The 27,619-nt window shown below is 32.1% G+C and overlaps 2 protein-coding genes across 3 annotated transcripts; one reads left to right on the top strand and one right to left on the bottom strand.

Annotated features, from left to right (window-relative positions):
• Nucleotides 1–788: 788 nt before the first annotated feature.
• LOC149487820 (HEAT repeat-containing protein 3) lies at nucleotides 789–12,420 on the top strand. Its single transcript, XM_089696491.1, has 8 exons — nucleotides 789–1,006; nucleotides 1,087–1,338; nucleotides 1,547–1,652; nucleotides 1,740–2,258; nucleotides 2,417–2,657; nucleotides 11,159–11,426; nucleotides 11,696–11,995; nucleotides 12,242–12,420. Exons 1-8 carry the CDS (start codon nucleotides 881–883, stop codon nucleotides 12,350–12,352), a joined length of 1,923 nt encoding a protein of 640 aa, XP_089552617.1. The 5' UTR covers nucleotides 789–880; the 3' UTR covers nucleotides 12,353–12,420.
• Nucleotides 12,421–12,472: 52 nt separating this feature from the next.
• Nucleotides 12,473–26,118, bottom strand: LOC149487819 (uncharacterized). 2 transcript variants are annotated; one of them, XM_089696488.1, is made up of 6 exons: nucleotides 25,607–26,118; nucleotides 16,808–16,935; nucleotides 16,219–16,360; nucleotides 15,748–15,919; nucleotides 14,138–15,462; nucleotides 12,473–13,666 (listed from the first exon to the last, which is right to left on the bottom strand). In XM_089696488.1, the coding sequence occupies exons 1-5, from the start codon at nucleotides 25,777–25,779 to the stop codon at nucleotides 14,623–14,625; spliced, it is 1,455 nt and encodes a 484-aa protein (XP_089552614.1). In that variant the 5' UTR covers nucleotides 25,780–26,118; the 3' UTR covers nucleotides 12,473–13,666; nucleotides 14,138–14,622. The 2 variants fall into 2 exon arrangements, with proteins under 2 accessions (XP_089552614.1, XP_089552616.1); XM_089696490.1 differs by lacking the exon at nucleotides 25,607–26,118 and adding an exon at nucleotides 17,219–17,436.
• Nucleotides 26,119–27,619: the final 1,501 nt, after the last annotated feature.

Genomic DNA, 27,619 nt, shown 5'->3' with positions numbered 1-27,619 from the left:
TAAGGCGTGATTGAGTAACAGACAGACAGACAGAGTTACTTTCGCATTTATAAATTTGTTGTAATCATTCATTTAATCCATACGATTAAATAAATGATTACAACAAATTTAATATACTATGTTTTCATTTCATGCCCTAATTAAGGCAAAATAATAGGTAAAATGCACCAAATTTCAGTATTTTTAGAAATTTCATACTTGACCACGTGAGTTTCGGTTTCGGTTTCGGTTTCGGCCGAAACTGAAGCCACGGCCGAACATTCGGTTTCGGTTTCGGTTTCGGCCTGGAAACCAGTTTCGGTCGGACACTAGTAACGATATCGCTATCTATGCGGGTGAAACCGCAGGGCATTGCTAGTACTAAAATAAACCGTAACATGGTGCGTTAGGGTACATATTGAAATGCTGAATTTATAACCTAAGTCAGTTTTTACTCAAATTAAGCTGTCCAATCAAAGGCATAGTTTACTTGTAGTGTACTGTATAACTATCGGTTTAAATGTGTGGGTTTGGCGACACTGGTTTTCATACTAATTAGACATTACAGCACTTCTATATGTTTTTACTGTTCTGTGTGTAAAAGATATATCGAGATTATAGCAATAATATAATTCTCAGACAACATAATGCAATCCAGATTCCCGAAATTTTTACGTGATAGAATTTTAAGTGAAATTTAACTACCTATATAGTTTTTGCTTTTGTGTTCTTTGAAGTTTGAAGTACGTATTATTGCCATTAGTAAAAAAGAACTATGACGCGTGACGTTGACAGTCATTGGCAACTGACATGTGATGTGAATGGTGATCGTCTCATCGTGTTTTGAAGTTTGAACAAAAGTTTGAAACGTGTTGTTTGTAGGTTATTTGTGTATTAAAAAATGGGTAAAATAAGGAAACGTAGGCCAAATAAGAGCCAACCTCCGGAATCAGATGAAACCTTTGAAGAGGAATTGCAAATTGACTCTAAAGAGAATGCAATTCAAACAATAATTGATCAATTACAGGTAAGTGTACTTAACTAGGCCGTAAAATTAGTAAGTATTCATTACAATTTGACTGAAATGTTTATAATTATTAATTACAGGCCGTAAATGTAGAAGAAAAATATTGTGGACTTCAGACGTTTGCTATGTTAATAGAAAGTGCAGAGAATATAGAACAGGTTATTGAAAGAGGACTGATTAAAATAATCGCTCCTCTTCTCTTAGACCCTGCTAGTTCAGTAAGGAATGCAGCTGCGGGCTCTCTTAGAAACTTATCCGTATTACGACTAGATCTATGTGAGGTTTTAATGGAACAAGATGTTATGACGCCGTTAATATGCTATTTTCACCAGGTAATTACGTAGATTTACCATAATTGTTTTAATTTACCATTGCCATAATTACACATAATCATATTACTTATACTTATAGTGAGATTTTATTATTTCAATAATTAAATTGTAATTGTATTTTTATAATAATATGATACCCATGTGTACATGTACATAGTCCAGTCTGTATAATTTGTATAGGTAACAGTAAATAAAATTAAATCATTAGTTCACAGAAACATGGGTTCCAGATGCAGGATCAAAATCAAAAGATGAAGACACTGATACATTTATTCAATGTGTTAACCTGTTACTCAATCTTTGTGAAAGTTCAGGTAAGAATTGAAAAAGCAATTAAAATATTATAACAATATTCTTACAATTATTCTTATAGAAAATTCATTCATTATCACATTTTACAGACCTGGCAGTGAAATATTTAGGTGAATCAAGAATATTAGATATATTTCCAAGATATTTGGACTTGCAAACATTTGGAAATGATATTGTTATAACTGTAATGCAATGCCTATTTGTTGTTATTGAAGATAATTCCATTGCAATTACAAAAATCAAGACTTCTTCTGAGAAACAATTGACACAGTTATTACTTTTGGACAGCAATGAGCCCCCTATACTTTTAATAAGAACTTTGGCAGCAGGAATTGTTATAAATATATGCAAAGGCAATATTTCATCTTTACCAGTAGATGTTATAAATCCAATAATGCAATTATTAGCTAAAACATTATCCCTTGATCACAGAACGGCATGTAACCAACTTTCTAGTTCTGTACCTTTAAAGAATAGTTCTGGAAAATTTGATGCACCTAAAGGAAAAGATGCTCAAGTGTTACAGGAACAAATAAAAACAGTTTTATATTTGCTTGACGGACAACAAAGTGCCATAGAGATTATAGCTAACATCTGCTCATGTGATGGTAAGTGCAAAGTACACAGATAATAAATATTTCTTGGAAAAAAAAAACATATTGAATAAGTAGATGGGTAATATTGCATAACTGTAATCATTTTTAATTAGTTAGAAAACAACTGTAAGGTTCTATCATAGAATTGTAATATTATCACCTATTTTTAGATGATGATGATGATGTTGATGAAATGGAATCATCAGAAAGTGAAGAAACTGCAGAGGACGAAATGGCGTGTACTAATGGTGAAGGCATTGTCCATTCTGAAGACAAATTACCTCCAGAAGTGATGGAGGCTATGATATCCTTAAATATATTTGATAAAGTGTGGTCCCGCACACAACTACCGGCTGAGAATGTTATGTTGATTTTAAAAGAGTATGAAGAGTCACAACTTGTTCCTAGAAAGTAAGTATGATTTATCACTTTTTCTACTTTCAAGATTTGAATTTCACAAAGCTAAACATTGGATAATTAGTAGAACCACTTATAAATCAAGATTGGTTAAGGTTGATGTTCCGACCGTCCCTCCATACATTTTTGATTACCTCTAAACACTTAACACAGACACTATTTCTTTAAAACTAATCATTTTATCACTTCTCTATAATGAAATGTGTGCGCGTTCGACCTTTTTAATCAATAATTTACAATATTTACTTAGAAAAACAACAGTAAAATACCGGAAAAATTTGACACTTCTACAGTAGTGTGCGTGACTTTTGCCAAGCGAAACACGACATAAAGCACGACATCTAGCGCATAGACTATATACTTATTACAGATCTAGCGCGTCAATGTCTAAACGAAAGGCGATGTTTAGACATTGACGCGCTAGATCATAGATGTCGTGCATTCGCGTTCGTTATCTTATGCATAATGAGCATAATTCTAATAAATCAAAGTTCTGTGTAAAAATTGAGTAATTTCATTTCCAATCGTTCAAAGAAAATAACAATAAAATAAAATAAAACTAATGACCTTAGAAACTATGTTTTTTTTTATTTATTACTCATTATTGTTCGTCCGTCGTAGGTCTGTAAACTGTATTGTACACTGAAGGTAAATGGTACTGTAGGTACTTTAGTTCGGCGTCGTCGCTCGTCGGCTTGATATAAAATTACATTCTTGATTTCATTGACACGCGCTATGATTTGCGCGCGGAATTTCTTGTGTTGTGAATTTATTTTTGTATGCTATGCATTTTAATTGATTCAAATTGCAATATTTCTCTAGTATGCATTTGAAACTATATTGTAAATTGTAATAATTGATCGTGGGTATAGTAATTAATTATTCTAATAACGCAATTAGTAATATATGTATTTTCGGTGGGATTCAAAACAAAAAATTGGCCCGTGATTTTTATGAAATTTCACCACATTGCAAATCACATCAATCATAGTTCATACACATGTATGACGAAAGTGATTAGTATTGTGGCTAACATTGACTCATCAGTTCATCACTGAAACCAGTGATAAATCAGTACCTATATCATATTGTGTTTGAATATTTTTTAACAATGATATAAGTATACAATTATTATAAATCGGTAAACTATCAAAGTAATCACAAACTTGCAAACATTGGTAAAATGTCCAGTAGTTTATGAGCCTATTCATTACAATCAAACAAACAAACAAAGTTTTCCTCTTTATAATATTAGTGTAGACAAACACTATGAATACGATCACGAATGCAAATTCGGGGATTTTCTAATTATTGCTAAATAATAATTGAATTCGTTTTGAAATACTCTATAATTTTTAGTGTATAAAATATAAATAGACATTTATAATGTGGTGCTCATTTTTTTTGTACTGCTAACGCTATTGTAGGTACCTATTTTCGTTGTTTTATTTCAAGTGAACACGGCCATACAATTTTGTCACGAGCCGCCTATGATTGTAGGTACTTTTGTTAGGCTCCTTCGTCGTCCGCGTCGGCTCGAAAGTTCTTGATTTCATTGTCACGCGCTATGATTTGCGCGCGGATTTTCTTGTGTTGTGAATTTATTTTTGTATTATTATTATTTTTTATTTTTTTTTTATTTTATTGATTCAAATAAAATATTTCACTAGTATGCATTTGAGACTATATTGTATTATGTATAATTTATCGTAGGTATAGTTATTCTTATAACGCAGTTATATTTTCGGTGGGACAATTTGACCCGTGATTTTTCTGAAATATCACCACGTTGCAAATCACATCAATCATACACACGTATGACGAAAGTATAGTGGCTATAATTGACTCATCAGTTCATCACTGAAACCAGTGATAAATCAGTAGGTATATCATATTTTATTGTGTTTGAATATTTTTTAAACAACGATATATACAATATTATTATAAATCGGTAAACTACCAAAGTACTTCCGAATTTTCAGACAGACAAACAAGTAGTTTGAACACGCAGTTTTCTTATACTAGTAGCAAAAATCAAAACCATAATATTATGTTTACCTACTATATTTTACTAAAAGTCGAGTGCGTCGAAATCGTAAATAATAATATGTTTTTCACCTTCCTGGTTATTTTCCCATAGTAAATAGTGTTTTAGGTTTGTTGTTGTAGGTAGGAATAATAATAATTATTCTTACATGTTGGTTATGAAATGTATATTGAAATAATTTACTTTTACAAATCATTAGTGATATTAGTTTTGAGTGAAAATGCTTGGATCAGCATAATATTATATGGTACTTCAAATACATGTTTTGATAAAAATAACAATAGTGTAATAAAATAAAACTGCGTTTTATTGTAATCAATGTTGACAATTTTAAATTCCAAAATTATTGATCAATAAAATAGTTTACACCAACAAATATAACTTTTATTTTTATAACAATCGTTCATAATATAAACCGTAGCAGGTGGCGTTTTGAAGTTCTGTCTACTCATACAGAAAAATGGAAAACTTGTTTTTTTTGTAAACAATTTATTACTCATGTTGTTTGGCAACTCGAAGCGTGGTCGTCCGTCGTAGGTACTTTTGTTCGGCGTCGCGTCGTCGTCCGCGTCGGCTTGATATAAAACATTCTTGATTTCATTGACACGCGCTATGATTTGCGCGCGGAATTTCTTGTGTTGTGAATTTATTTTTGTATGCTATGCATTTTAATTGAATCAAATTGCAATATTTCTCTAGTATGCATTTGAGACTATATTGTAATAATTGATCGTGGGTAGGTATAGTAATTAATTATTCTAATAACGCAATTATATTTTCGGTGGGATTCAAAACAAAAAATTGGCCCGTGATTTTTATGAAATTTCACCACATTGCAAATTATATATTATACAATTACAATTACAATTATTATAAATCGGTAAACTATCAAAGTAATTACAAACTTGCAAAATATGCTTTTCCGAATTTTCAGACAGACACACAATTTTATTAGTTTGTTTTAGCAAAGTAGGTACCTATACCTATACGCTTACGTCGCGCGTCGCGTCGTCGAAAACGGTGCGCCCAGAAACAAACATACCTAATTCAGTTACAATCCTTTTTTTGTTCCGTAATTTATTGTATTTATTCTAATACGATTTTTTTTATTCGTCGGCCAGTTCTACTAGGTATAAAAAGATAAAATTGAAATATAATTATTGTAGCGACAGCCATATTATGTTACTATGTTTTCGTAAATATGTTTTTCACCTTCCTGGTTATTTTCACATAATCTTATCTTCTTATATATAAAAATGAATCGCAAAATGTGTTGGTAAGCGCATAACTCGAGAACGGCTGAACCGATTTCGATCATTCTTTTTTTATTATATTCCTTGAAGTACGAGGATGGTTTTTATGTAGAGAAAACGTAAATATTATGTACCACGGGCGAAGCCGGGGCGGACCGCTAGTATATATATATAAATGAATCGCAAAATGTGTTGGTAAGCGCATAACTCGAGAACGGCTGAACCGATTTCGATAATTCTTTTTTTATTATATTCCTTGAAGTACGAGGATGGTTCTTATGTAGAGAAAACGTAAACATGTACCACGGGCGAAGCCGGGGCGGACCGCTAGTCTAATATAAAAATGAATCGCAAAATGTGTTGGTAAGCGCATAACTCGAGAACGGCTGAACCGATTTCGATAATTCTTTTTTTATTATATCCCTTGAAGTACGAGGATGGTTCTTATAGCTAGAGAGCTAGTTAGTTTAGTTTTAGTGCAGTGGCAGTGTAAATGTTGTTGTTGAGGTTATGTAAATTTAACACTTTAGTTAACTACCAAGATATAAAGAAATGAGGATAGGACACAATAACTATTGGTTGAGGTATTTATAAACTCATAATATACTTTTAAAAAAATCACGTTTTAATAAATTTCTAGAATTAAATTAGAACAGCTGATTCAAAATAGCCTAAAAAATCTTAATAATAATAATTACGCTTCACAGCAAGAAGAAATGTACCATATGTACCCGCACAAAGTCGATATTGTGTTGCCTACCGTTCGACTCAATGGCTAGGGTTGTAACTACCTTTAATAATTATTACCAAACTAATAAACCGAGTGATGCGAAATAACCATAATTCTTTTAGAGTTTGATAAAATGATCAGGCAGGTATTTTCTTTAATCCTCTGAATTCTCGGTTACTAAATTGTATCGTTGAAATTATTCTTAATCGCGTAAATTTAATAAATAATCATATGGAAAACACTTTTCATTTGTTTTTTTACTTTCACGCCCAACTACTATACAATAATTACGTTGTTTCGGTATTTTGACGAGAAAACGCAGGAAACATCCGTTGTATCATTTTAGATAGATTGTATATTTTGTATCTGTAGAATTGAAATCAAAGCTATGTATATGTTGTCTCCATTCTTTTCTTATCGGATTGTTGATCCCAATGCGAATGCGTCACTTAAATTTTATAAAAGACAATTAAGAACATCAAAAATAAAGTGATACGTAAATATTTCACAGTGCAATATATTATGTAATTAATAATAATTATATATTTATGAAAAAATAATTACATCAGATTTAATAATAGCAATTGTTTTGAATGTACATAATATGAATAAATGATTACATCATAATAGTAATAATCACAATTGTTTTATTTCCCATTTGTTGCAACCCTAGCATATTTTCATGTAGCAGCAGAAGTACCTACACTGGCGGCGCGGCGGCATCGTGCGACATCAAAGGCATTGCCTTACTAGGTAAGTTTATAATGACTCATTTCTTTTATTATATAATTTACGTTTTACTTTTACAGAATCCGATTCAATGGATTATGAAGACGAGTCACACAACGCCATACGATAGTGATGATGAATGAACATTTCAATAAATGCATGCGTGTTTTTTTATGTTGTTTTGTAATTGTTAATTGTTTCTTAAATAAAGAAATAAACTAAATATTTAAATGATGATTTGTTATTTGCAACACAACTTTATATTTGAGATTCTTTACAAATGTATATTTAGTTTTGTATCATCAAATTTATAAATTTTATTCCATAGTTTTCAAAATTAAATGTAAATGACCATAAAAACATTAATAAAGTAAATCATTGATGTAAGGTCAGGGAACGTAATACATATATACATCTGACCATGTAGAAGCTAAGTCTTGTTGACTGCTGAAGTCTGTAAAGTTTTGTTGTCTGCTGAAGTCTGTACGCAATGAAAATGTCTGCCGTTTCGAAAATAAGTTTTTAAGACCTAATAAATAAAATATATGAATGGCAGATCTGGTCAAATACTTTCAAAATTGTATTTTTTTCAGCACTTTCATAAGTGTCTGCCAGAATGTTATCCGCGTGATAATGGTCTGCCATTGTTATTTTCCGATAGTAATAATAATCTATTTTCAAATATCAAAATGGCAGACGTGGTCAAATGGTTTCAAAGTTCGCCAAAAATTTCCACCTGTCTTACCTAAGCGCGCGCCCCGTCCACCACTCTGGGCTTAGTGACTCCTCATCTCATGTATAGTAGGTATAGGGGAATCAACACACAAAAATCCAGGTCTGGTCAAATACATACAGGTAGCTTTGCGCTAGCTCTCTAGCTATTACTTCTTATGGAGAGAAAACGTAAACATGTACCACGGGCGAAGCCGGGGCGGACCGCTAGTAAATAATAAAATAATAAATAGTGTATTAGATTTGTTATTGTATCTTGTATACCTACGAATAATTATTCTTACGTCTTGTTGGGAAATGTTCAAATACCTACCTATTGAAATAATTTACTGTTACAAATCATTAGTGTTATTAGTTTTGAGTGAATAGGCATGGATCAGAAATTCAGAATATAATATGCTACTAACTACTCAAATACATACATGTTTACACAACAAACACCACTGACCTCTATAACTATAAGTTATAGAGGTCAGTGACCGTCAGTGACAAACACTATGGATACCTACGCTCGCGAATGCAAATTCGGTGATTTACTAATTATTGATACCTAGTCATTGAATTCGTTTTGAAATAGCCTGTACTTTGTAATTTTTAGTGTTATAGACATTTATAAAATGTGGTGCTCATTTTTTTTTGTAATAAATTATCCTGCTACGCTATTGTATTTTCGTTGTTTTATTTCAAGTGAACACCCATACAATTTTGTCACGAGCCGCCTCTGGCCTCTGGGTGAAATCAACCAGTCAAATGATTTTTGTTCTAATTGTATTTTGGTAGTAGTTTGTTTAGAATTTACATTACCATTGTTTAATTTTTATTTTGTATTTGCAGTAAAATAAAAAGATGAAAAACTTCATTAGGTATATTGTACGACACCTCACTCTGAATCGCGCTAGCGAAATTTTTTCGTTACAGAGCACATGTACAACTTTCGGACAATCTTCATTGAGGCCGGCCGGCAAATCGAGTATGTCGAAAAACTTCACTTATTCGATGGAGGTATTCTACCTTCCTTCCTCCACAGTTGTGGGACCCCGACGTGCATTGAACACGCAGCTTTCTGATACTAGTAGCTAAAATCAAAACCACAGATATGTCTGTGATCAAAACCATAATAATATTTTTACCTATTATTTTACTAAAAGTCGAGTGCATCGAAATCGTAAATATGTTTTTCACCTTCCTGGTTTTTTTTCCATAGTAAATAGTGTTTTTGATTTGTTGTTGTATGAATAATTATTCTTACTTGTTGGTTATGAAATGTATATTGAAATAATTTACTTTTACAAATCATTAGTGATATTAGTTTTGAGTGAAAATGCTTGGATCAGCATAATATCATATTTGCTACTTCAAATACATGTTTTGATAAAAAAAAAACAATAGTGTAATGTAGGTAATAAAATAAAACTGCGTTTTATTGTAGGTAATCAATTTTGACATTATTTATTTCCCAAAATTACAATAAAATAGTTTACGCCAACAAATATAACTTTTATTTTTATAACAATCCTACTTCCTACTAATGCGAAAGTTTGTGAGGATGTGTATGTGTGTGTTTCACGCAAATACTACTGAACCGATTACAATGAAATTTAGCACACATATAGAACGTAACTTGGACACATTGAATAGGTTTTATCCCGGAAACCCCACGGGAACGGGAACTATACGGGTTTTTTTTTGAAAATGCGGGCGGAAAGCTAATCGTTCATAATAATATAAACCGTAGCAGGTGGCGTTTTGAAGTTTTGTCTACCCATACAGAAAAATAAAAACCACAGGAGATTGCCCAAGTGACTATGGCACTTGGTATCGCAATCAAACTTATTGTGTCAAGATGAAATATAGCTCAATTTAAAGCTTGATGTTAGTACTTTTAGATATGATTAAAGTTTTTATGTAAATAAGCCGCAGTTCGCGACAATAAAAATAAAACAATAGTTTTATTCAACACTTCAAAAAACTACTTAATCGAGTTTAAACTAACGATGAACGTTAAGTTTTACATTTATTACATAGGTAATATTTTAATTTACAAGACAAATGTGAAAAGTAAATCGTAATTTAAACATTATTTCAAAATAACATCGAACAATGCGTCGAACACATTCATTTGACATTTCAAATAGAAACTATGACATATGACGTTTGCAAGAGAGATAGATATAGGTATGTGTCAAAACAAAACTTTTACTTTTATTTCTATTTATTCGGTATAATTACAACTTAATAGTGATAAATATGATCATTATAAATACAAATAGGAATTAACAATATCACGAACACGTGACACAACTAGTATTTTACCGATTCCATACGTAGTCATACATGTTTCAAAAGAAAAACTTTTACTTTTACTATTATTTCAATTTATCCGGTTTAATTAAGACTTAATATTGATACATATGATCATTATAAATACAAATAGGAATTAACAATATAACGAATACGTGGCACAACTAAAATTTTACCGATACCACCCGTGGTCATTCTCCTTTGTGGGTCATTTGTAACAGGATGGCGGTTCTACAGCGAAAAAAGAAAAATGATGGTCAGAACGCTGATACCGGATACCTTAAGATACTGTAATATAAAATATTACTAGATTAGATAAAATATTATAGGTAGTATCTTCACCGTGTGTGACGCGCTTTACATTCACGCCATCTAGAGTTAAATCTTTATCATTTTTGTATACGTCTGTGTGTGTAAACGACCCTGTATGCAATGACAGATGTTAAAACGCATAATTTTACCGAATTGGGTGGATTTTAAGGCAATGATATAACATATTTCAATAAAATATAATATTCAGTAACCGCCATGACTATTCCTAGGTTTGATGACTATTCCAATTACGCAAAAACTCAAATAAACTAGAAATGTAGAATTCAGCGCCATCTAGCGGGATATTGGCTGGGAACAGATCGTAGCAATCACCTTAAACGGATTTTAATATTTTTGGTTAAAAAAGAAATAAGTACTATTTTGTTTACAGAATTTATAATCTACAAACACGCGCATTATTATGTGTAAATAACATGCTATCTACATTACCAATAAATAAACTTGGAGGTGTCAATGGTGTGTATAAGATCTGGGTGGATGCTGGAAAATTAGTTTTTAAACAAAATTCCGACAATGTAAATCTTTTGGAATCAGCAACAGCGGTGATGCGAGCTGCTTTGGATAAAATAAAATTACGGGAAAATAATGATGCAGCTGAAAGCTCTCTTTTCAGTGATTTAGCTTTGTCCGATATTGAGGTTAGTAAATATTGTATGGTTTGTTTCAGTACATATTAACCTACTAGGCTACTATTTAAAAGGTTTTGTGTTATATTTCACAATTTGAAGAAAATAAAAATTTAATTGCGCGTCTTTCTCTACGAAAAACGTAATTTGAACCCACGTCCTACAAAGTTACAACTTTTGTAAACTGAAAGGCACATTTAATGTTATAAAAAATGTTTTGTGGTGGTGGTTAAGGTCTTATCGAAAAATTTTCCATAAAAATATTTTAAATTTATTTTCAGATTATGCTTACAGGAATAAAAGATTGTCAAGTACCGGAGATAAGATCCAACCTCATTCGAATGATTGGCATATTAGCATTGTTGTTAGTAAATAATTTAAATGATACAACTACAATAGTTGTATGTACGATCACAGAGTTTATTTTAGAGCAGGCACATAAAGAGAACGAAGTGTGGGTTCTTGCAGAAGCTATAGATACATTGGTCGATTTATATTCAGAAGACGAAACAGATAGTATAGCAGCAAAAGTCAAACTTGTTGAAAAATTGTCCATTTTAGCACCTATACTTAAAAATAAAGTAAGTATTGTGATTTACCTCAATTTCTTACTATTGCTAGTATCAAAAATATGCTCAAATACGAAATTTCCATTAGATCAGCATTTTTGTTGAAGAGCTGTAACATTCCTTGTTCTTATTTGTTGATTTATTTGTTTATGTTGGCCAAAAGATAAAAAATAATCAATAAAGACTGTAAAAATATTTTCCCTATAAACCCCATAAAACATTTAGAACATAACATTTGATATTTACTTTTATTTTCAGGCTCGACAACAAAGAAAACTTCCAAAAGAATACAAAGTGCTGGTGTCTACTGCAAGTTCAAATTTACCCAGGTTTATAAAGTACAAAAAGGCGCGGATAAATAACCTTTAGAACCTATAGCTACAGGACAAATTATTTATATATACATATATCTATATTAAATACATACTTTTATATTATTTATGTCGTTTTATTTCCGGTTACAATGCCAATTCTTGAAATGAAAGACAATTTCAAACTAAAATATATTTATTAACAGTGTATGTTACAAAACCCAACAATATATAAATATAAATAGGAATCTTTTATATATCACACAATCATTGTGCTATTTATTATGATTTATCATGCATTTATTGATTAATAAATTAAAATATAAATATTTTAACTAAAGTCCTACAATGTCACTAACATAGCAATAAATGCTTTGGTATTTTTATTAAACAATAACAAATAATTAATATTTTAATGCGACAATCAAATATCGAAAGGAAAGAAAGGCGATAAAGATAGATGAGCTAAATCCATATTTACGGTTTATAGAATAGATGCAATTACGCATTAGATGCAAACACTAATAGATTAATTTTCTTAATCCCATCAGCACGAATATTAAAATAAGACTTAATTATTTCTTCTGCTTCTTTAACATAGTAGGAGGAATAGACGATAAGGAATGCAAACGACATTATATTCTTTATTTTTCTGTAGCTACAAAGGCTTAACTTATCTCGCATAAGGCCTGCTCTATTATTATTATGGGTAGTTATTAATTATTATATTGTGTCATATTAAACAGAAAATAGTATATAACGTTATAATAATAATTAATATTATAAATAAACTGTTATCACAATATAGAGCTATGCTTTTATCCCTTGTAACATCCTTGTAAGTTAACTTGTATAATAAAATGATATTAACATGTTACATGAGTTATTTATAACTAATGGCAAAATAAAATAGTATTTTATATAACAACGCTTAATCTTACCAATCATAATATTGATTTTAATTTACATGATAATATTATAATCTTGAAGTTTAAAAAAACTATACATTTATTAATTATTGACGTGTAAAGGTCTCACAAAATTGTCTTTACCGATTAAAACTTTCTCATACTCCATTACAATATTACTTAAGCGGTAAGCCACCAGGTTTGAAAGTCAGCGAATAGTCTTATTAATATACATATAATATCATATATGTGTAGGTATATGTTTAATAATATATTATTTTTTCATTGTTAAGTTTTATAATTTAATCATATTTTTAATGTATAAACTAAATTACAAATTTGTAATGCTTGAAATCTTGTCTCTCAAGGATAACAATTTTAATTTCTCTTATATTAGAGACTAGATGTGTGAAAAGCTAGTTTTTCCATTCTTATAGACAACGAATTTAAATAAAATTTAATACCTACGTCATGGACGTATAAAAAAAGACGGACGGTATATCGCCTAAACATTGAGTGAAGCCTAGTAATGGCGGCGAAACATCCATGTGTGTGTGCCATGTTGCCATGGCAACAGCTGTGTTGATGACAATGGCGGCTGTATTTTTTTCTATAAATTTTGCCGTAATAATTTTGTCATTAAAACACAAAAGAAATAACTTGCTTCCCTGTGGAATGTAATCCCTTGTGTTTTGTTATTTAAAATTGTACTGTTGCGACACCATTTAACCACGCAAGACGGCATTTTAAATATTTTTTGTGAAACAGTGACGCAGTTAATCAGTCGGTAGTTCACGACGTAATGGCGGCCGACTAGCTTACTATGGTGAGAGTGTGTGCGTGTTTATTGTCTTTACACGATCGCTAGCTTACTATGGTGGCTTCACGTTGTTTGTTCGTAATACGGCGTCCGTCTTTTTTTATACGTCCATGACCTACGTAATATTTCTTTATGGTAACACCACAAAAATCAAGTAGTTAGTAGAGTAATAGAAGATATAGGTACCGCAATTTACCAAACAAACAAACAATTAGGATAAGAGTACATAATAATATTATTTGCTATACAAAAGTATTCGCAGGATTCCTTTGTAGGTACTTAAACAATTTTGATTTATCTGAATTACTTACGTATAACATTACGGTCACGACTTGAGTATAAACATTATAGTTGTAAAGATACTACTAAGAGAATAGTACTACATATTTGTTTAGTAGGTATCGCGATTATTACAAATTAGCACCGCATTTCGAAAAAAAAAACAATATTTTGATCCCAAAAAAATAAATTATAACAAATTTTGAAATTAAAATTACTATCCCATTAAATTAACTTCATCTGACACCTGAGATCCAACAACTAGTAGTAGATATTAAAATACATTTTCAATTATAATAAATTTTAGTTGACCGTATCAGATTACGTTTCTGAATTGTTATTGATCGGTGAACTAGATCCCCCGTAATGACTTCGCCTGGGCTTTGGTATAGGATTGGGGGACGACATGTCATTCCTATCGAATTTGCGTTTTATATCAGAAACCGAAAGCCTGCCCTCGCCTAGAGACAGATCGTCCTCGTGCAAGGCAGAATTTAATTTACTTATCTCTCTTTCCAACTCTCTTGTAGCTTTATCTATTTCCAGGAATTCCTTTTCTGTACTTGATACCGAATTATCAATGCTTTGTTTTCTTTCATCATATAGTTTACATATTACTTTTTGTGGCTCTTCGTTACTGTTAACGTCAATGCTTTTACTATCATTTAAATTTATATCATAAATTATATAATTTCCGTCCATGGTATTTGTTAAGCTCTTGCACCTTTTATTTGAAAGACTGAAGTCCTCTAAATTTCCACGCCGTAATCTAATGTCATCTTCATTTACGCTTGAATTTCTTCGATACTTGGATATATTGACTTTAGAGAACGATACTTTATTCAGGATATCGTCTTCGGATTCTGCATTAGTCAGTTTTTCACGTTCCGTTATAGAGTCATTTACATCACCTTGCTGTTCCTCTTCTTTAATTTCGATGGCAGGGTTTGCAGTATCATCTAATTGTTCGGTTTTAATTTTTTCGTTTTCATTATTGTCAACCGCAGAAGCCGTCCCATTATCCGCTGTTTTCTTGTCTTCTTCATCTTCAACTATTCGTAGTTCTATTTTAAGGTTTAATTCATCAATATCATCATCACGTTCTTTAGTCTTATTTGCAGTTTCTGTGATTCGAAGTTCAGAATCCACGCTTGTGTTAATCTGTTTCAATAAAAAAATAAAACATTTTAATCAGAGTTAGCTTAGATACAATATCAACAAACTTTAAATATTTATTGATTACTTGTTTACCTATACCTCGTAATTCTTATCAGTCATTTATCTACATTTTACAAATAGTAAACATCCGATGTCAAACAACTTATGGTACCTAATAGGTGCTACCTATAAGTTAATATGTTATTCTATTCATTTCTACATGTAAGGTAAACTAAAGCTATACCTTAGTCGTATGCTTAAAAAAAGTGATTCTATTAAAATATTTACCGATTCGTTAGTAACTGTACTGGAATTTGCCGATGGAGGAGGTGGCGGAGCTCGGTTCTTTTTACGTCGTGATGCTCTTACAGGTGGGATTGGCGGCTCGTCGAAAGGATTTGTGCTGGCTACACTCAATCTAGATCCCATTATGTCACTGCGTGCCATGCGAGGTGTTGCACTGAAATTATTACATGATTCGACTTTACTACCGTTTAATTCTGTGGGTACCTATAGATAGATTATCATATTATTATAAAGATTACTTTAACATTTTAGCAATAACCTCACAAGTGTGTTGCGAACTTGCAAGATACATTTTATCATGTAGATATTCCTTGGTAAAATGCCGAGGTCATTTTCATTCTTTGAGATTTAATTATTGCAATTATTTATATATGTACTTAATAGCAATAATCTTTCTTGTCATGTAGTTTATTGGTATTGCACAAATAGGTAGGTAGATGAATAATTATTTACCTAGGTGAATTATTAATGTCTTGTTGTGAGCTTCGCAAGCGCTCTTGAAACCGCGACCGTGGTAGAGGCGTGACGGACCCACCATACACGTAGCGGTCCGTCCGTTCCGGTGAGCCGACTGTGCTTCTGGACATCGACGAGTCTGTAAACACCATTAGTATATGGGTCAGAGGGCTTGGCCCGGAACATTTCGTTTGAAAGGATACTTAGGGTTCGGCCAGTTAGATAAAAATAATGTTACCCTGTCCATTAGCAAATTATTATTATTATGTACATATGTTTGTATTGTACCTACTCGGTTACAGGGTTACAGGGCTACTTCTTCTCTTGGTTAATTTTAATTGTAATACATACAATTTTACAATAAGTAGATCACATCACATCAACCAAACTGAAGCGTCCGTCATTACCTAAGAGGCATAAGCTAATATTGTGAGAAAAAAAAATAATAATGAATAAAATAAAGCGCTTGTAGTTCTAGTTTTGGCCACAGTACCTATCAGTAGTATGCATTTAGGTTATTATCTTACATTACGCGGCTTAGAATAAGATGATGCAAATTAACTAGGTAGGTACTAAACTTTCTTACATTGCATAGCTCGCCTGAACACAATCGGACTGCTATCGCCATTTACGTGGTTATTAGGCTTCAAGTTTTGTGTTGATGTTTGTACTTGTTCACCTTTTTTCCCCTTTTTCATAAACGACCGCAAGGACCTGAAATTAACATAGATTTACAGATTATTCTCAAAACCTCGTGAAATCTCGTCTAAGGTAAAGTTAGGTAAAAATTTACACCTACATTTAGGTTTACGTGAGATTATGTCTGATTCGGAAACTTAACATTTTGTAAGGTATAATGCAATATATTTACGTAGAATGTAGCCTGTAGTTACGTTTTATATGGCACCTACGTACATTCTATACAGGTATTGTTCACGTTCAAGATCGTGCTTTAATAAAGACGAGATATTATATGATGTAGTTCAAAAGCAATTACTCTTTTATTGGCTTGTCCATTCTTCATTGTTAAGAAAGAAAATCCCACAGGTCGGTACGCGGATGTCTGTAGGCGTAACACTTGACAAAAGTAATGGAAGTTTAGTGCACTCGATACACTTGAGCGATCGCAATTGTGCCGTGACCAACCGAAAGATGAGCTATATGAGACTGGTAGATCTCCTGTTCGAGGGTTTTAACAGTAGAAAAAACAGAGCATTAACAAAATTTCACTCGGCATTGCAATTTGCATATAGGATTTTTTTCCGTTGACATTAATTAGTAGATATAATTATTCAAAATAGTTAATTAATTAACTAAAATAACTCCACTAATGTTAATTTGATTAACAGTAAAATATAGAAATGTGATAAAATTTTATGTTCTTAGTTCTTACTGCGCCGTGACGAAATAGATTGCGTGTATGAATGCTTGCAATGGTTGAAACAAGGGACGTGCTATACTGAGAATTCTTTTCAATTTCTTTTTGAGGAGCTACTTTAACGAAACGGCTAAATGGAATTTTCATAGAATTATAACTACTTAGTAGTTAGGTACATAGTTAGGTATTATATAGAATTCAATCGACCGCCGCTGTTTCACAAGGTTAAAACTAATCGGGGTTACAAAGGGCAATAAGACTTTAATAAACCAAGTTTTATCGTTTAATTTCTGCATATTACACACAATGATTAATTTTATTTTATTTGAAGTTTACCAGATCTCTACAGGAATCAATCTTGAGTGTACCTACGTAAATTGTTATTCTTTTTAGATGTTGAACATATTATTTATGATCACTCACAAGTCACTTAATAATATAACAATTAATTATTGCATAAGTATACAATTAATAACGTAAAAATACCTGAAGCGGAGCTGAGTTATGAGTAGGTAGAGCTATCTATTTTTTTACATAATAATTAAAGTATTAAAATATCTGTATTATGTAAAGTATTTTATCAACAAAAGAAAATCACGTGTTTAAACTTTTCATTATGACATGTGTTCTACACTTCTACAAATTGTTTCACATAATGGCATAGTTATCGCAAGTGTAAACTGTAAACATGCATTCGACATTGGATTTGATGACCTATTTGCGAGTCTGTAAACAAATCTAAGTTTGTGACTAATGCCATTAAGCTGGAACAATCGTTTTAACAGTCACAACTCACAAGTACACGTACCGTAATATAAAAGGGTCCAACCTCTGGAAGGCCAACCGCCGAAGCAAAATAAGTTTGAAGAAAAACTTACATAATATAACATGTATCTACATATAAATATATTTTTTAATTATATAGTGATTAAGTATAAATCTCACAAGGTTAGTTGATAAACTGAGTTTGACCCCTTGGTTAGATTACTGGAATCACTATACCGTTCAAACCAATTTGCAATCAAAACATTTATGATAACAACAATTTAAGTGCATTTTTTAAATGAACGCTTAGTTATGTATGAAATAGTGACATAATCAGCATAAAACCTTCCTATCTATAAAGTACCTATAGTTATAGCACAAATATATTATAATACTTTATAAAAACATCACCGAATTCAAATTATCAAAACTGGACAACAAAACACAATAGGTATTTAAATGGGACCAACCGGAACCGGAAAGCACCGCAGATCCTTTCAAACCTCACACCTTCCAAATAAAAGAAGAATCATCAATATCGGTTAACCCCGTCCAAAGTTCTGAGCTATGAATATTATGATACTTGTTATAGGGTGCAATTATTAGTAAAGCTGTATTTAAAATCAATTATACAAAATGTAGAGCATTTCATGAGCGATTATTTAGATGCGAGTCTAGTCGCGCACTTTAGCTACTAAGAAAAAATAATGTTTACGTACAAAGAAACGTACCTATCCTAGAAAATTCATCTCACGAGGTTAGGACCTTCGGATCTAGTGATAATTAATGCCTGAAGCAGCACTAACCAAACAATGACCCACATTCCTGTACAGGTGAAGTATTTTCAATGATTCATACTGTAAACTTTATCATGCAGTCAGATACACAGATTAAATGCCATACAGTTTATTCTATTAAAATTAGGAGTTAAATCCTTAGATTACAAAATAAAAGACAGATGGAGCGTTGCCGAACTAAACCGAATAATTTATCGTCATTTCCATAAAGCTATGTGTGCTGTCATTTCGCCGTTGCACTGTACGTACACGGTGCTTCTGTGTGGGTGTTATGTTACCAGATATTGAAAATTTTCCCAAAATTTTCCCCGACTACGGAAGAAAGAGGGTTATGTTTTTCGAGTGTAGGTATGTATGTATAATATTTCTTTGACACGCCCTGCAGTATATAAACTGTTGGATCGATTTTGAGTTGTGACTTATGAGGTGTCATTGCAATCATCTGAATTATGAAGGTAGCTGTGGTGGTAGTGACGTAGGCTACATAAATTATTAGCAGTCATGTTTTAATTTTTATTTTAATATAAATTCGGGTTTTTGATATTATTTTATAATATTGTAAAATTATTTTATCACCTATCTACTAATATAATACATGGACAAAATAATTTTATTCAATTTTTATTAAATAAATTACATTAAATTTATTAAATAAATTACATTAAAAAAAGTTTTTATTTTTCAAAACATATGAATGCGAATAGCGGTAGTTTTTAGTCGAGAATGCGGGACATTTTATTTTCATCATATCCATCATGTGTTCACATGAATTAAATCGCAAGCGAAAACGACGCTTTTTATAAAAGTAACAAAAAAATGTATAATGCTTTTTAAAATAATCTAATAATGACCATGAACTTTTATTGCACTATACAAATAATCACATTCACGATCGAAAAATCCAACATCACTAACTACCCCGAATATCTTTTAACCATTTTACCCCTAAAAATGGCAAATTCATTTTCAAAATACTGGCAGCATACGTTGAAGTTTTGAATTCCTTCGTATTTGTAAAATTATTATTTGTATACAAAATTAAATAAGCCAAATAATCTACAGAAAATCTGTAAAACGATGTTTTATCTTTTTGTTTGTTTTCGGGAACAAGTTTTACAGCGTTTTAATATCACAAGACAGCATTTTTTTACTAAAATATCAAACCCCTTTTGACGTATTGCATGACACTAGAATCGCTATAGCACTAGCGGAGGAACGTATTCGTTTTTGATTTCGTATTTTCTTTGACAAGGGCGATGAATGATTGACATGCTCCATCTGTATTTTATTTTGTAATCTAAGGTTAAATCTTTATAGGTACCATAAATAGCCCTCAAAGAAGGTTTCTCTGTTGTATGGTTGCGTGGACGTAACATTAATTAAACTATTATTTTAATCTGAAAGTAAGTCTTTATAGTCTAATACACTTTACTTGGATCAATACTACCTAATGCATTTGTTTTTAAAACGTTAGAAACCATGGCTTACCCTTAGGTAAAGCTTATATTATTAGACCGTGTCTTCTCCGAGGAGATAGTAAAATATTTTTTTATAAGGTAAGGATGAGTTTTATCTAATCTTATCTATGAGGTACGCAGGATAAATTATTATTGGTACATATTCATTGTTTTGCATTCTGCAGGCAGGTAAGCATCTCAAATCTAAATAATAATAGTATAAATACTTACTACGTTTTATCCTCATTTTTAACAAGGATATATTATATACATAGTTAGGTGTTCAAATAAAATATGTTATTTATGTGCTATTGCATTAGCTCCGGCTATTTAGAGTTATGAAATTTATGCATCAATTGACACACTTGAACAGTCATTGTTTTCAGATTCTGGCCTCGTCTTATAAGTTGGTAAAGCTGTTATACGAAATACCTACAATATAAAGCTAGCTAGGTATTTATCGATTTCAAAATTTGAACAAATTTTTAATATTGAGTGAGTACCAAAATGTCAATTTTCACTGAACGCGATTGTTTTACAAACAGAAAAATATTAAAAAGTTTGCAACTGCGTAACTACCCACCTACCCAGTTTAATTTATATTGCATTCAAATGGGCTAATGAATTTGAATTGTACCAGTTAAAAATGCAATATATTTACATAATAGAAACGTTTATGGTATATCAAATAACGGTGGTCGCAGTTCATTAATGACAATTAATTGAAGTAATAAAATATCTAAATCAATGTGAAGGTTGCAATTGTAAATAATAAAAGGCAATGATATTAGTTAAAGGTGAAGTTTAATCAAACCTATTTGAAACAAATACGCATCTTATGCTGGCCATACACCATACTTCCTATCGTCCCTTCGGCATGACGCTACCGATTGGATCAGTTAGAACTGACCATGTGTGGGAGTGGATTGGCATTATTTGGCATGATAGTTATACTTGACGGAACAATCGAATTTCGATTCTTTTGGCTTGATCATGGCGATTGGATCATGTCGATTGGACCGTGTATGGCGGTATGCGATCGTCACTTCAGTCTGGTCAATTTTCTGGTCATTTTTCGTCCAAGCTGAAGCATAGGCGCTTCGCTCGCTTGGTGTATAAATATGAAAGTATATGGATGTTTAGATGTCAACGGTTACGGATTTGAATAAGATTTGTTTGGGAGATAGATGAAGTACCAGATTACTTAACACATTGGGTACTTCTCATTAAATAGGTACATATATATAACAATAATCTTCCTAAGCTTCCCGGCATGTAATCCTTTTTTTGTTTCATTTTTACGAATAAAACGCCCAAAACGGCTAAAACATCGTCGTCTGTCACCGGTGACGCCATGGCTTCAACTGAACGTTGCTGCCGATTGGACAATTCAAACGTTGTGTGTGTGGTCTCTATGGACAAACCGCAGATTGGATCAAGCTACAGCGTTATGCTGATTGGACGATAGAAAGTATGGTGTATGGCCAGCATTATTAATATTGACGAACTCATCAATCTCTTAATTTAATTATTAACTTGTGCGAGTACCTACCTTCATATTTTTTACCGGACAAAATAAAGGTGAAGAGGTTATTACCCTGAAACGAATACAATACTTGGAACATAACAATGTTTTGTAGAAATCATTTAAATTGCGAAACATCCATTCTTTGTTTGCCTCCTTCTTCAAATGAATATAAATTGTAATTCATATAATATAATTTCCTTTAATGTATCCGACTATGGAAAGCGTACCTACTTCTGACTTCATAATTTTTTCTATAGGTTCTATAACATTCCGTTCCGTATTGCCTTATTTTTTCTCACTCACATCCTATGTTATATTTCCTCTGATTGTTAGGTTGCCTGGTAGAGATCGCTACCTAGCGATAAGGCCGCCCTTTGCTGTTTCTGTATCTTGTTTTTGTTATATGTATCTATTATGTATTTTCGATGCAATAAAGTATTTTTCATTCATTTTCATTCATTCCGTTCCTGTATATTTTAATTAAACCACTATGTATTACATGGTGTCCGATTACATGCAATAAACAAATATCTCCGTAACAACTATACGTATATTAATGCTAGAAGTATGGGCTATGTGCTATGGGCTATGGCCTTAGATCATTAAGTAAATGATCTAAGGCTATGGCCCAGAGTTGGCCCAGAGCCAATGACCACAGTAGGTAAGTTGATCGCTGAATACCTTTCAATGTCACTAACCTCTGTTGTTGTTTTCTTATTTGAGAAGTGATATAAACTAATTATAAAGTACATATTATTTATAAATATAAGACTTACAACACAGTCGACTATTAATTTAATTTTTAAATTTAATTATTAATTTATCATCGAAAAAATATCTGGTGAATCTAATAAGCGAAAAAAGTTTTTCCTTCCAATAACTTGTTTATATATTACTAGCTTTCCACCCGCAGCTTCGCCCGCGCAGTTAAAGAAAAACCCGCATATTTCCCGTTCCCTAGGGATTTCCGGGATAAAACCTATCCTATTTCCCGGGATAAAAAGTAGCCTATGTCGGATATAAAAATATCTCTATACCAAATTTCATGCAAATTGGTTCAGTAGTTAAGGCGTGATTGAGTAACAGACAGACAGACAGAGTTACTTTCGCATTTATAATATTAGTATGGATGTACTTGTATAAAGTACACATCAGATATCTCGGTACTCCTCTGTTTACAGAGTATAATAAAATGACATCAACACTATAAATAATTGTCTGAACACTTACGTTATTCAAGACATGCATGAATTTTAATACTAAACCTAAACATTCCTAGACATCGTTGGCAGTGGATATTCTAATGTATATAAAATAAGGTTCCAAGTATTCTACACTTAAGAATAAGTATTTCTTTGAGTATCTAAATTAAAAACTTTTGTAAACAACAGTCAGTATTATAATAATTTTATAGGTATATGTCCTCCTCCTTGCTGACAGCCAGTTTATCCATAATGTATCAAAATTCAAAGCTCATCCATATATTTTTTGTTAGTTAGGTATTCTTGTAATCAATATTTTCCTAAAATCCCTACAGAACACCACAATATAATTAAATAAGATAAGTATTTCTGGAATGCAGAATAAGCGTTTGCTCTACATTGTCGATATCGATTCTTTTGTTTCAATTATGAAGATGACTGTGTTATAACTTGTTACAACCCAAAATCGATAATATAGGTTACACCTTACAGGTGTATGTAGTAATCGAAATACATTTCTATCATTTAGTTTCCAATTTACTGTAACCGTGGTGTCTCTATATAGTTTGAACTCTACCGAAAAAAAAATATCAGCCGAATTGATAACCTCTTCCTTTTTTTGAAGTCGGTTTATAAAAAGGAAGGAATATAATTAACCATCAAGATTCTAGTTAGTTTTTTTTAAATCAGTCTTCAAAAGGTCGTACTCATACATGATAAACATGTAAACATACGTAGCTAGATTAAGTACCTTTTTGATTCTTGAAAACGTGAACTTTTACATTATAATTGGCACCTTCTTATGCCCGATAATGTACATGAGAAGCTCAAACAATCTATTTTAAAATAAAGCACCACAACAGCACATTGGACCAGCAGGAAAAATCTGTGCAATTATAGAATAATGTAAATTTACGTGATAGAACGAAATTTATTGTCAAGAATGCGAGTAGGTAATTTTGCTCTAAAAGTATACAAACTTTTAGGAAGAGTTATCATCGAAGAGCCGGTCGAACTTTGGTGTTTTGTATTGTAGAGAGGTAGACCGTAGAGAGGTACTTTCCCGACAAGATACTTGCCATAAATCATAAATATAATATAATAATTGTAGAGATAATCTATCAATTATATATTTTTGAATAAGCCGTAAGATAGGTACAGGTAAACAGTGTTTTTGGGTGCATGTCATTGTTTGCAGCATACTTAGAAGGTATTTAAATAAATAAGTATGACACGATAGCTTCATCATAATATAATGAATCATTGTGTAGTGTGTTATTCTTCCCACAATATAATAATACTGTGATAATATCGTACACAATTATGATTAGTAATTATAATAACAGAAACACTTTGACCACCAATATTAAGTACGCAGTAAGTAGGTATATCCATTAGTAATAGTGTAGGTAATTAAAAGATGATAGTTATTAGTTAGTTACCGCACAGCCTGTAGGGTAACATTTTTCGTTAGGTACTCGTTATTCGTGAGATATTTTTATAATATGTACTTATAATAAATGTTGAATAATTTTACGAAACCCTCGATGCGCCAGACCTACTACTTACTACTATAGTATTTAGTATTAACTTCAATGATCATGAGAAAGGAAAAAATATCAAAATAAAATTATCAAAACACGAGTAAACAAATGTAGTTAGTTACCTTTCTACCTATAACGTGTCTTCGTTTCAAAGATTACAGTTACTAATTACTTGTATGTAAATGAGAGATTATTCGACAATAATTGTCTTACACATATCTATAACAGGACTGTACATAAAACCGCTATAAAACGTAAACATACTGAAATAAAGTTTAATTGCATCTGAAATTAGTCAATGTTCAAGGCTGAACATCAAACTGTAGAGTAGGTGACGCACTGACTGCAGTTATTAATAACCGGATATAAGTCCATACGCATACATTATTAATACAAGAATAATATGCTTCTGTCGCTAAACAAACAGTGACTTACAATTTTATACATCGAAAGACAACACTAATTCTTACTGCGGTTACTTGTTATACTCTACTCTCATATAGAGCTGTTAACCACAAAAGTTTTCCTCAACAGAATACTCTCGTTCGTGCAACTATGAATATTGGATTACTTAAATATTGATTTAAGATATCATTTTCATTACATCACGGACTACAGAAGTACGTGAATACTACGTTTGAACACGGTTTAACTTCCTACAACCAATTTGGCACTCTGTTATGTTTGTAAATTGGATACGTGTTCTGCACTTACCACGAATTTTTTAACTCCTTGATCCCAGTAAAGCTGATACTGTTTGATCTACTCTTGCGGCCGATCGTCCAGAACCTAATCTTATTATGATTATCTTCTTCTCGGAACGGATTTAGATGCTCTGGGTAGTCGTAAACCGAGATCGTCTTTTTCGGAGCCGCCATGGTAGTCATATTTTCTTTTACCGACACTATAAACTTTTACATAATAGGAAACACAGAAAACAGGCGTCGACCACTTCGCCTTTTATCGCTTATCACACTGGCTAGATATCACGAACTGATAGCGCGCTCTATCGTGTTATCGCTACAAGATAATTGCGTGAGTTTGTTTTCGCGGTAGAAAATAAGATCGATGTACGACGTCGTGGCGCTCTACGTCGCGGTCGGAGGCGCACTGGTGGCACTCGGTAGCGAGCACGGCCACTCAGCACTGTCAGCGATTCAGCTTCGAGGCTCGTGGTCACGGAACTCCGTCTTCGCGGGCCGCGGCATGTATCGCACCGCTATCATATCTCAACTAAACATGCACTCGTCTATTGATGCAGCATGCATGAGGACAGACTTTATTACAAAATCCATTCGTAAATGCAATCGATTGAGCGTTAAACACAAATGACTCTACAACTAATTACTTTTAATAAAAATAACTACACAAAGCCATTAAGAACACGATTTCTTATTGCTTTGCTATTAATTTTTTATTATGTATGCGTTAACAAACCACAAAACTGAGGAGAAATTAGGTTAGACGGCAGGTATTGTGTAAACAGACACTATGTAGGTATGTTTGCAGTTTGCCACCGATGTTGTTAATTCACGATTTTGATGACGTCAGCCATTTGCGGCTAGTAGGTAGGTAAGATAGCTATAGGTACAAACCTACATAAGAAATGAACAAACGTCACCCTCTAAAAGGCAAAGGTCGAGCTAAAGGTGGAATAATTTAACAAAGCCCTCAAGTTACATAAGTATACTTTAACTTCTGCAAAGTATCAAAATAACTAACGAGCTACACAAGTTATGGACTTCAGGATTTGATCCATACAAAAATATCAGTTATGTAGACGTACCTACTAACAAGAGAAGTGAACCCAATTGTTTCAAGTTTATTAAAGTCCAATTATTGTAAGTTCATTATATCGGAATATTTTATAAGCGTGGCACATGACGACATATCGAGGATCGATTTTCTTACCAAGTCTGTGATTGTGTCATAGGTATGTGATGACAGACTCTATTTTAAACAACCAATCGCGCCGTAAAAATTATCTTTATTACAAATGTTTGTATAGAGCGTCACGAGTTACGATTGTGGATAAATTATAATTTTGGAAAATCCTCGGTATCTTAACATGTCAATCTCTACCGTGAAGCGTCCTGCAAATATTTTTTTTTCAAGAGCATATAGTTAGAATTCAAGAGCTCATGTGAAAGTGAAAACAATTAATATATTTTTATCGCAAGGCCATTAAACAAAAAGTCTTACCGTCATATCCTCCAACATTGCCCGCTTTTTACAGTGTTTTGATCATATACAAGAAAAAACAAAATATGGACAGAATTGATGCTGTTATTTGAGTAGGGAATTGAATTTAGGATGAATATATATACTTGAAATAATCATATTCTTAATAGTTTCTCTAAAAATAAGGAAGAAAGAGGTGGGCGAAGTAAGGTGGAAAAGTATACAACTTTGCCCACCTTTAATATTTCAGCCATTTTAAGACTTACGTAGCTGTTTTTAAGAGACAAAGTACAAGACAAGGCAGAGATGCCGAATCTCTTACAAAAAATGATCCAACATAAGTAGATCTTCATTAAATTGTATGGGCAAAGTTATGTGTAATTTTCTCACAATCTTCATACAAAAATTTTTAGGGTCTAGGGTTGTCACAAAAAAATCAACTAGGTAAAGGATGAAAAAATTAAGTTTAATAAAATATGTAGGTGGGTAACAAGTAATAGGTAGGTACACATGCAATAATATTGCGTTCGTACTGTTTCTAGGTAT

This window comes from Colias philodice, chromosome 6, assembly GCF_061535455.1.
Source record: "Colias philodice isolate Cphi_HAF_F1 chromosome 6, ilColPhil1 Martin Lab GWU primary, whole genome shotgun sequence".
Taxonomy (NCBI): domain Eukaryota; kingdom Metazoa; phylum Arthropoda; class Insecta; order Lepidoptera; family Pieridae; genus Colias; species Colias philodice.
This window is presented reverse-complemented; position numbering and strand designations above follow the sequence as displayed.

What these genes read in the sequence shown, in the direction of transcription:
- LOC149487820 (XM_089696491.1), top strand. Translation starts at nt 881, where the DNA reads ATGGGTAAAATAAGGAAACGTAGGCCAAATAAGAGCCAACCTCCGGAA. An exon ending in CAATAATTGATCAATTACAG is followed by an intron (nt 1,007 to 1,086) that starts GTAAGTGTACTT and finishes TATTAATTACAG; the next exon opens with GCCGTAAATGTAGAAGAAAA. An exon ending in TAGCTTTGTCCGATATTGAG is followed by an intron (nt 11,427 to 11,695) that starts GTTAGTAAATAT and finishes ATTTATTTTCAG; the next exon opens with ATTATGCTTACAGGAATAAA.
- LOC149487819 (XM_089696488.1), bottom strand. Translation starts at nt 25,779, where the DNA reads ATGACTACCATGGCGGCTCCGAAAAAGACGATCTCGGTTTACGACTAC. An exon ending in GTTCAGGCGAGCTATGCAAT is followed by an intron (nt 16,361 to 16,807) that starts GTAAGAAAGTTT and finishes TGGTGTTTACAG; the next exon opens with ACTCGTCGATGTCCAGAAGC. An exon ending in GACATTAATAATTCACCTAG is followed by an intron (nt 15,920 to 16,218) that starts GTAAATAATTAT and finishes TAATAATTTCAG; the next exon opens with TGCAACACCTCGCATGGCAC.